Below are 11,101 nucleotides of genomic sequence, written 5' to 3' on the forward strand. Positions count from 1 at the left end.
GAATGGGTGAATTTAACTCAGATGACCATTATATCTACTACTGCAGGCAGGAATCCCTTAGAAGAAATGAAGTAGCCATCATAGTCAACATAAGAGTCCGAAAAGCAGTACTTAGATGCAATCTAAAAAATGACAGAATGATCTCTGTTCGTTTCCAAGGCAAACCATTCAATATCTCAGTAATCCAAGTCTATGCCCCAACCAGTAACGCTGAAGAAGCTGAAGTTGAATGGTTCTATGAAGACCTACAAGACCTTTTAGAACTAACACCCAAAAAAGATGTCCTTTTCATTATAGGGGACTGGAATGCAAAAGTAGGAAGTCATGAAACACCTGAAATAACAGGCGAATTTGGCCTTGGAATACGGAATGAAGCAGGGCAAAGGCTAATAGAGTTTTGCCAAGAGAACGCACGAGTCATAGCAAACACCCTCTTCCAACAACACAAGAGAAGATTCTACACATGGACATCACCAGATTGTCAACACTGAAATCACATTGATTATATTCCTTGCAGCCAAAGATGGAAAAGCTCTATAAAGTCAACAAAAACAAGACAGGGAGCTGACTGTGGCTTAGATCATGAACTCCTTATTGTCAAATTCAGACTTAAATTGAAAAAAGCGGGGAAAACCACTAGACCATTCAGGTATGACCTAAATCAAATCCCTTATGATTATACAGTGGAAGTGAGAAATAGATTTAAGGGACTAGATCTGATAGAGTGCCTGATAAACTATGGATCGAGGTTCATGACATTGTATAGGAGACAGGGATCAAGACCATCCTCAAAAAAAAGAAATGCAAAAAATGCAAAATGGCTGTCTGAGGAGGCCTTACAAATAGCTGTGAAAAGAAGAGAGGAAAAAGCAAAGGGGAAAAGGAAAGATATACCCATTTGAATGCAGAGTTCCAAAGAATAGCAAGAAGAGATAAGAAAGCCTTCCTCAGTGACCAATGCAAAGAAACAGAGGAAAACAACAGAATGGGAAAGACTAGGGATCTCTTCAAGAAAATTAGAAATACCAAGGGAACATTTCATGCAAAGATGGGCTCAATAAAGGACAGAAATGGTATGGACCTAACAGAAGCAGAAGTTATTAAGAAGAGGTGGTAAGAATACACAGAAGAACTGTACAAAAAAGATCTTCATGACCAAGATAATCACAATCGTATGATCACTCATCTAGAGCCAGACATCCTGGAATGCAAAGTCAAGTGGGCCTTAGGAAGTATCACTGCGAACAAAGCTAGTGGAGGTGATGGAATTGCAGTTGAGCTATTTCAAATCCTAAAAGATGATGCTGTGAAAGTGCTACATTCAATATGTCAGCGAATCTGGAAAACTCAGCAGTGGCCACAGGACTGGAAAAGGTCAGTTTTCACTCCAATCTCAAAGAAAGTCAATGCCAAAGAATGCTCAAACTACCGCACAATTGCACTCATCTCACATGCTAGTAAAGTAATGCTCAAAATTCTCCAAGCCAGGCTTCAGCAATACGTGAACCGTGAACTTCCAGATGTTCAAGCTGGTTTGAGAAAAGGCAGAGGAACCAGAAATCAAATTGCCAACATCCTCTGGATCATCGAAAAAGCAGGAGAGTTCCAGAAAAACATCTAATTCTGCCAAAGCCTTTGACTGTGTGGATCATAATAAACTGTGGAAAATTCTGAAAGAGATGGGAATACCAGACCACCTGTCCTGCCTTTTGAGAAACCTGTATGCAGGTCAGGAAGCAACAGTTAGAACTGGACATGGAACAACAGACTGCTTCCAAATAGGAAAAGGAGTTCGTCAAGGCTGTATATTGTCACCCTGCTTATTTAACTTTTATGCAGAGTACATCACGAGAAACACTGGGCTGGAAGAAGCACAAGCTGGAATCAAGATTGCCGGGAGAAATATCAATAATCTCACATATGCAGATGACTCCACCCTTATGGCAGAAAGTGAAGAGGAACTCAAAAGCCTCTTGATGAAAGTGAAAGTGGAGAGTGAAAAAGTTGGCTTAAAGCTCAACATTCAGAAAACTAAGATGATGGGATCCAGTCCTATTACTCCATGGCAAATAGATGGGGAAACAGTGGAAACAGTGGCTCACCTTTTATTTTGGGGGGCTCCAAAATCACTGTAGATGGAGACTGCAGCCATGAAATTAAAAGACGCTTACTCCTTGGAAGGAAAGTTATGACCAACCTAGACAGCATATTAAAAAGCAGAGACACTACTTTGTCAACAGAGGTCCATCTAGTCAAGGCCACGGTTTTTCCAGTGGTCATGTATGAATGTGAGAGTTGGACTATAAAGAAAGCTAAGCATCGAAGAATTGATGCTTTTAAACTGTGGTGTTGAAGAAGACTCTTGAGAGTCCCTTAGACTGCAAGGAGATCCAACCAGTCCATCCTAAAGGAAATCAGTCCCGTGTGTTCGTTGGAAGGACTGATGTTGAAGCTGAAACTCCAATATTTTGGCCACCTGATGCGAAGACTGACTCATTTGAAAAGACCCTGACGCTGGGAAAGATCGAAGGCGGGAGGAGAAGGGGACGACAGAGGATGAGATGGTTGGATGGCATCACTGACTCAATGGACATGAGTTTGGGTAAACTCTGGGTGATGGTGATGGACAGGGAGGCTGGCATGCTGTGGTTCATGGGGTTGCAAAGTTCGGACACGCCTGAGCGACTGAACTGAACACTACATGTGGTACATTTAAAAACGCTTAATAGTGACTTCCCTGGTGGTTCAGTGGCTAAGATTCTGTGCTCCCAATGCAGGGGGCCCAGGTTCCATTTCTGGTCAGAGAACTAAATCCCACATGAGACAACTAAGACTGATGCAGAGAAATAAATTTAAAAAATAAAAATACTCAATAAATCTGAGCTGTTGTTAATATTCATAATAAACTGTGACACAAGTAGAGTTGTATAACCACTAGCCTACCAAAGAGATGTGAGAACCATACCTATCAATAGATTTCAAGACCCCAGTAGGGGGGAAATAAGGATGTCATAAACAGGTATCCTTCTATCCCAGAATTAAGGTTTTAGAACCACTGTGTATCAGTATATAAAACTCACCTCAGATGCCGTGGGTCTCTTGATTCCAGATGCTGTTTAAAAAAAAAAAATAAACACACATAACTATAAACATGTACACACACTCGCATGATCTCTTATCAAGCTCACTGAAACAGGATTTGAGTCAAACTACATCTGACAATGGGTTCCTGCCTCAGTGATACCAGATCCTTTTGGACAGGGATTTTAAATGTCCCTTCCTTTTCCTCGTCCATACTCACAGAGCCCTTATATATATTCCAGCCTTCTTCTAGTTCCTTTTGCTTATCCAAGTGTTCATATTTTCTCTAGGAAATACATCTGTTCTTGATACATTTAACCATCAGAGCCCTAAGTGTCTCATTTGATACCATGGTTGAAAGAGAAAGGGCATAAGAGATACCAGAGTTAGTGGACAGCCTAGACTTGACTAATAATGTTCCCTGTAGAGCTAAAAGGGTAAGAAGCTTTAGAGCATATCTATGGTGCTTTGCACTTCTACTAATTATTTCAGAAAAAAAGGTAAAGAGTTGATCTACAGAAGCTTTATTTACAACAGCCAGGATATGGAAGCACCTAAGTGTTCATGAACAGATCAATGAATAAAGCAGCTGTGGGTGTTCGTGTGTGTGCATGTGTGTGTATATCTGTATGCAATAGAATACCACTCAGTCATAGAAAAGAATGAAATCTTGCCATCTGCAACAATGTGGATGGCCCTACAGTATTATGCTTAGTGAAATAATTCAGAGAAAAACACACACTTTGTGTTATCACTGCTACGTGAAATCTAAAAAATAAAACAAATGTATATAACAAAAACAGATTCATAGAGAACTAGTGGTTACCAGTGGGAAGTGAAAAGGGCAGAAGGGCAAGCTGGGGTAGGGGTAAGAGACACAAACTATTACATATAAAATAAATAAGCAAATAAATAAATAAGCAAGGATATATTGTGCAGCATAAGGAAATATAGCCGTTACTATGTAGTAATTTTAAATGGAGTATAGTTTATAAAAAATATTGAATAATTAACTGTATACCTAAAATTAAAATAATATTGTCAATCAACTATCCTTCAATTAAAAAAAGAGTTGGTCTGTAGAGATGAAGAAGCTATGGATAGGAAAATGCAATGATGAAAAAATGAAAAAGCATTCAGTGTAGGCAAAACCTGATCTATATCCTTACATCTTCATCTTGATCCTGCTGTAAATGCAACAGGAATTTGTTGTTTACTTACTAAATATTTAATCAGTGGAAATGTGTAAGACATGTGTGTAGTTAAATATTATTTATGACTTTTATCAGTTTAAATATAGAAAAGATTTCAAGAATATGTTTAGAAAGTGACTAAAAGACCACTACCCATAGAAAACTACTCCAAAAGGTTAAATTTTTTTTTCCTTAAGTTTAAGTCAGTTCCTAAGGGTATGCCATCCTAAAGATTTCACCCATGATCACTATAGCAGTGAGACACATAATCGTTCAGGCAGACAGACCTTTCTCCCCTTCATATTGAAAACTGTTGGTCTTTTTTCTTCAAAGACTGCTGATATATTACTTTGATCTAGTTCAAGAATTCAAAGAGAATAAAGATTAGCCACATTAAAGAAAATTAAAAAGAATCCAGGAACTTCCCTGATGGTCCACTGGTTAAGATTCCACCTTCCACAGCAGAGGATGCAGGTCTGACCCCTGAATGGGTAACGAAGGTCCCACATGCCACGGAACAACTAAGCCCGTGTACTGCCAACTACTGAGCATCCACACAACAAGAGAGTCCGTGTGTCACAACCAAAGAGTTCACATGATGCAACAAAGATCCAGTGTCGTGCAGCTAAGACCTGATGCAGCCAAGTAAATAATAACTTAAATAAATTTAAAAAAGAAAGAAGAATACAAATGGGATGAATCCTCAATAACATAAGTTAGTAGCTGAGTAAGAAAATCTCAGTTCTGGTCCATATGTAAGGTTTAATGGTAAAAGCATTTCTGGTACCAATAAGCAGAGCAGCAAAATTTCCTTAATGAGTCAGAGTAGCAAAATTATGGGGAACAGATGGTTTTCATTCCTTTTTCCAAAAAAGGAGGTAAGAAAAATGTCATCTAGCTGTTAGGAAGATGTGCTGCATAAAATGACCCAGAAAATTAGAAAAACAGCAAAGCCCAAAAATCTATGTTTCTTGCAGGATGCTTCATCTTCATCAGGTCAAGTTCAGGTAGGAGAAAGACCTGGAACCTAGGACTGGAACCATAAGCTAAAGCTTCCAAGGAACAATAAGTCAGCACAACTCAGATTCAAGATTAAAACTGCTAACTTAACTGTAAAATTTAAGGCACTCACTAACAAAAAATTAGTCAAACCCTTTGAATCTTAAAACCCTTCAGGTGAGAGCCAACATGCTGAGCTGGGTTCAGATCCCGGTTGTGCGTGTGTGTGTTAGTCACTAAGTCATGTCTGACTCTTGTGACCCCATGTACTGTAGCCCACCAGGCTCCTCTGTCCATGGAATTCTCCAGGCAAGAATACTGGAGTGGGTTGCCATTCCCATCTCCAGGGGATATTCCCAACCCAGGGATCAAACCCGGATCTCCCACACTGCAGGCAGACTGAGCCACAAGGGAAGTCCTCAAATCCCTATTACATCAGGCAAATTATTCTCTATTAATAACTAAAAAAGAAGAATCTATATTAGAAGGTTTATGTAAAGATTAGATGAGATAAACTAAATCAAAGTACTTCATGGACTGTGATGTGCTACACAAATACGTTGTCATATGTGAGTTCTATGGAAGAGCAAAGTTGGGCCCTCAGGAAGCTTTAATGTTCAATTACCTAGACCATCATGAAATTCTAATGAGCACCTCAAAGTTCTTGGCTGCTCCCCAAACCCTTAGCCTCCCCATATCCCCAACAAACCCTTGTGCAAGTATACACACTACAGTAGAATTAGTGATTCTCAATGAAGAAATCCGCATTCTTTCAGTTGAGAAAACAACACTGATTCTGGATTCCTTGGTCAGTACTTGGCTTATTCTTCCTCTTTTACCCCAAAGGAAGGGGTTTGGAGGGATCTGACAGAACCAAGAGCCAATGTCCAATCCTAGACTGACAGTTTCTCCTAGAACAGAACAACCTCTTCATGTAAGGAGTCACTGGACCAAGTTAAACAATGAACCAAAAAAGCAGGTAAGTGAGTTCAAGGCAGGGTGCTAGTCTGGGGCCTTCTTACTCCCTAAAAAGTTCTACCTTGCTACCTTTCCTAGTTTTATCTCATAAACACATAGCTCCAGGGCTGCTACACTCTTGCAAAGTACCCAGAATGAGGGTGGGAGGACTTAATTCAGTGGAACATGGTGCCAATTACTTAGCTATCTACAACTGCAAAACTTGGATTAATCCTCAAAACACTACAGCTGAGGCAGTGGGAAGGATACTGGGGTCTGAATAATAATAGGATTGGGGTCCAGTGGTTAAGAATCCATCATGCAGTACAGCGGACACTGGTTTGATCCCTAGTCTGGGAAGATCCCACATCCCGAAGGGCATGTAAGCCCATGAGCCACAACTACTAAGCCCATGCACCTAGAATCTGTGCTCAGCAATGAGAGAAGCCACTGCAGTGAGAAGCCCGTAGGAGTAGCCTCTGCTCACAGCAACCAGAGAAAGCCAGTGTGCAGTGACAAAGACCTAGCACAGCCAAAAATAAAAATTACTTAAAAATAATAGTCAAAACAAGTAACAACAGGGCGGAGAATCAGGAACCAAGACTCATTCTCTTCCTTGTCTTAAGTTTTGCTCCTAGGGTACAGGTCAGAACTCCCAAACTACCAAAAAATGGATAGGAAAAGAAGAGAATCATATCAATGTTGCTATAACATCCAGCTTGGTAGAAAAGAAACCCAATGAACAACAGAGTAACATTTTAGGGAACAAAGTACGACTGCTAAGGCTTGATGGATTGGGTCACTTGGCTCATGCCAAGAGAAAATGCCTACTGAGACTGAAGAGTCACCAGCACTGTGCCTGTTCACCTCTTCTTAATCAAGCTTTCTCTTCAGAAGGAACAGCAGCAGAAACAGAGGAAAGCGGAGATGGAGGGGGTGGGGGATTGGAAACAAAAAGAGAAAAGAATACCAACTCAGCAATGGCAACACCCATTCAGCCAATGTTTGAGGAGAATGAGATTTATCCCTAAATTAGGATGAGATTAGAGTATCAGTCAACAGAAAGTTTTCTTTCTAGCATCTGTGTAAAACATACTCTGATAAGTATAAACTATCATCTTATAATCCATACCCACAATCCATATATAGCATCCTTTTTTTGGGTGAAGAAACTGCAGGTCAAGAAGCAACAATTAGAATCAAACATGGAAGAGACTGGTTCAAAACTGGGAAAGGAGTGTGTCAAAGAAGTATCCATTGTCACCCTGTTTCTTTAACTTCTATGCAGAGCCCATCATGCGAAATGCCAGGCTGGATGAATCACAAGCAGGAATCAAGACAGCAAGGAGAAATATCAATAACCACAGATGTGAGTACCACCCTTACGGCAGAAAGCAAAGAAGAACTAAAGAGCCTCTTGAAAGTGAGAGAGAGTGAAAAAGCTGGCTTAAAATTTAATATTAAAGAAACTAAAATCATGGCACCCGGTCCCATCACTTCATGGCAAATAGGTGGGGAAACAGTGAAAAACAGTGACAGACTTTTCTTTTCTTGGGCTTCAAAATCACTGCAGACAGTGACTGTAGCCATGAAATTAAAAGACGTTTGCTCCATGGAAGAAAAGCTATGACAAACCTTGGCAACATATTAAAAAGCAGAGACATCACTTTGCAGACAAAGGTCTGTCTAGTCAAAACTATGGTTTTTCCAGTAGTCATGTACGGACATGAGAGTTGGGCCATAAAGAAGGCTGAGCGCTGAAAAATTGATGCTTTCGAACTGTGGTGCTGGAGAAGACTCTTCAGAGTTCCTTGGACTGTAAGGAGATCAAACCAGTCAATCCTAAAGAAAATCAATCCTGAATATTCATTGGAAGGACTGATGCTGAAGCTCCTGTACTTTGGCTACCTGATGCAAAGAGCTAACTCACTGGAAAAGACCCTGATGCTGAGAAAGATTGAAGGCAGGAGGAGAAGGGGACAACAGAGGATGAGATAGCTGGATGGCATCACTGACTCAATGGACGCTGAGTTTAAGCAATCTCTAGGAGATGGTGAAGGACACGGAAGACTGGTGCGCTGCAGTCCATGAAGTTGCAAAGAGTCGGAGACAACTGAGCGACTGAACAATAACTACTACTGAGTTCCAATGGTAAACTTCCTCCTCCTCAGGGAAAAACATTTCCTTCATGTTTGTTTGTTTCCTTCATGGTCATGTAGTTCCTACTTACTAATAGGCCCTGGACCAAGAAGCATTCTAAACGAAAGGCTAATGTTGCTCCACTGGCAGCAAAAAATAAAGCCACGACAAACAGGTTGTGTCAGAAAAATAACTGTATAAACAGCTTAATTCCAAGTGGGTCAATATATGATGCAGAGCCAATCATGGTGATTTCATCAAGTACCAGTTCCTCTGTGGAAAAGATGAAAATGTAAAAAGATCTAGGGGACATAAACAAGGACCAATGTGTAAAACTGTACTCAATTACATATTTACTAATAAAGACTGGCTTGTTGTCCACTAATAACTAAACAAACAAAAGACTTAGAGAAACAAGGATATATTCACTTTGGGGATTTTTAAAAAATTCTGACCAAGGCAGGCTCAATCTGGCTGAGATCTATAGATATTAATGAAAATTGATTTTTAAATAGAACAAGTTGAGAACTCAGTCCCTTCAGCCACTTATGAACCTATATGCCCATTTAAGCTAACAAATCAGTAACAACTTACATTAAAAAATCATTCAACAAGGGCCTTTGAGATTTTAACCTATTCTTAATGTGAAAGTTGCTCAGTTGTGTCTGATTCTTTGGGACCCCAAGGACTATACAGTCCTTGGAATTCTCCAGGCCAGAATACTGAAGTGGGTAGCCCTTCCCTTCTCCAGGGGATCTTCCCAGCCTCGGGATTGAACTCAGGTCTCCTGCATTGCAGGCAGATTCTTTACCAGCTGAGCCACAAGGGAAGCCCGATTCTTAATAGTAAGATGTATTTAATCTATTATAAGTAAATAAACAGAGCATAAGGGATGTGCTCAAAATTAAAGAGCAACGGTGGTGACAGAGACAGAATTGGAATTCACATTCCCAACCCCCCAGTTCAACTCTCCTTCTTCTAAACCATATTTTGTTTTCAATTTCCTGGCCACTCAAGAGTCTAAGGGGGAAAAGGAAAGCACCAAAGGAACAAGAATGTTTTTACAGACTAAATAAATCTTACAACTGCTAATGGACAGTATGAACACATATTTTCTTCCCCTGAGGTTTCCCCTTCCCTTCCTACTTTCATTGATATGAGGATAAAGAGTCCTCCCTTGGTTCCTCTCAATGGAATTAACAATGCCACTACTCTGCTCCTCCAGCAACGGTCATCAATGTCACCGGCAAAAACAGCAGGAAAGTACCTTTCTTTTCTTTCAGTGAGATTATACTTGTTTTCAAACAGACAATGCCAGTATTCTAGAGGAGCAGAAGCTGCCTTTCAAAACTGATACTTGACAGAGCAATTTCACAGATGTTAAGGTCCTCACTAGCAGTATAAAGTACCTCTTTTCTTCACAAAAATACATGAACAACTTTAACAGAGATAGTTTTTAATTCTTCTCAGATTAAGAGTTTTCTTTTTGGTGTCAGTGGGACCATGACTCTGATTAAAAGCAGAAGAGTTATGATCACTGAATCTGCAATGACAAAAAGAGGGTCTGACAGGCACTCTTGTTGTTTTAATGATCTTAGAAATTGACTGTACAATCACTTACCAATCCTTGGCAAAAATCCACATTAACTTCTAAAATATTTTCTGAAAGAATGATCAATAACTCCAGGTATTACACATGGAGGAGCTCAGAATTTTGACAGCACAAATCAGAAGGGGAAGTTCCCCTCTGCACTATTCTTTGTTGAACAACAAATATTTAATCTGGTTTAAAGTCAAGTTAGTTCACACACAGACTTTTAGACTAGTGAGAGAGCAGTAAGGTATTGTGGGCAGGAATGTGGGCTCTGAAATCAGTACACCTAAGTTGGCTAGGTTTGAATACTAGATCTACATTTACTAACTCGATAACCTTGACAAGTTGGTTGGAACTCTCTAGGCCTTGGTTACCTCATCCATAAAATGGAGATATAACAACATGTACATCATAGGATAGTTATGAGAATTAAATAAATCCTATATAGCACTTAATATGTAATAAATGCTCTGTAAATACTAGCAATTATTATTATCATTGTGAATTATAAAACCCCATCTACAGGATGAGAAGGGTCAGGGGAAATGACAAGTACAATAGAAAGGGAAAAGAGAGAGAGACACATTTACTGAAACAAAAGGAAATGGAGTTATGGGAAGACTTTGAGGGAGACAAAAGACAGTCAACAGATTCATCTTATATTGTGGAACTGTGAGAAAAGAACTTGCTATGTTAAGGTAGCATTTTTTTGCAGAGGGTAGAGGGAAATGGAAGCTAAAGTCAAATAATCTTTGCAGGACATTCACAGCCTTCTCAAAAGGCCATGCACACTACTTAAAAAAAAATTGCAATTGTTATGGGGAAGAGGAGTCCGCTGCTAGTAACTGTAAGGAGCTCAAGCTTCTTCAGCACAGATACACATCAGATCTACCTCTCTTACGGCTGACCCCACAGCACAGAATGTGGAGACCTAAATGAGGAAAAACAGAAAATTATCACTTACTTCTGGGGTTCTACTTGCTTACAATAGAACAAGCATATTTTAAAAAAAACCCACATGACATCTCTAAAGTTTAAAATTATTAACAGGACCTGACCTGATCCCCAGTACCATACTGTGAAATGTGAGAAGATTTTCTGCAGTTCTAGGTAGAAGCCAAAAAAAAAAAAAAAAAAA

General features: G+C 39.7%; 1 protein-coding gene across 6 annotated transcripts in view; it reads right to left on the reverse strand.

Annotated features, from left to right (window-relative positions):
- Window positions 1–11,101, reverse strand: part of PIP5K1A (phosphatidylinositol-4-phosphate 5-kinase, type I, alpha) — a 39,465-nt gene that overhangs the window by 18,969 nt on the left and 9,395 nt on the right. For 3 of the 6 annotated variants that reach the window (XM_010857521.1, XM_010857519.1, XM_010857518.1), the window contains 2 exons: window positions 10,856–10,894; window positions 3,081–3,112 (listed from right to left, as the gene is read on the reverse strand). In XM_010857521.1, the coding sequence (XP_010855823.1) occupies window positions 3,081–3,112; window positions 10,856–10,894 (71 nt within the window). The remainder of the gene's footprint in view (window positions 1–3,080; window positions 3,113–10,855; window positions 10,895–11,101) is intronic. The other 3 variants (XM_010857522.1, XM_010857520.1, XM_010857523.1) reach the window with 1 other exon arrangement.

Source organism: Bison bison, unplaced genomic scaffold (genome assembly GCF_000754665.1).
Source record: "Bison bison bison isolate TAMUID 2011002044 unplaced genomic scaffold, Bison_UMD1.0 scf7180017864381, whole genome shotgun sequence".
Classification (NCBI taxonomy): domain Eukaryota; kingdom Metazoa; phylum Chordata; class Mammalia; order Artiodactyla; family Bovidae; genus Bison; species Bison bison.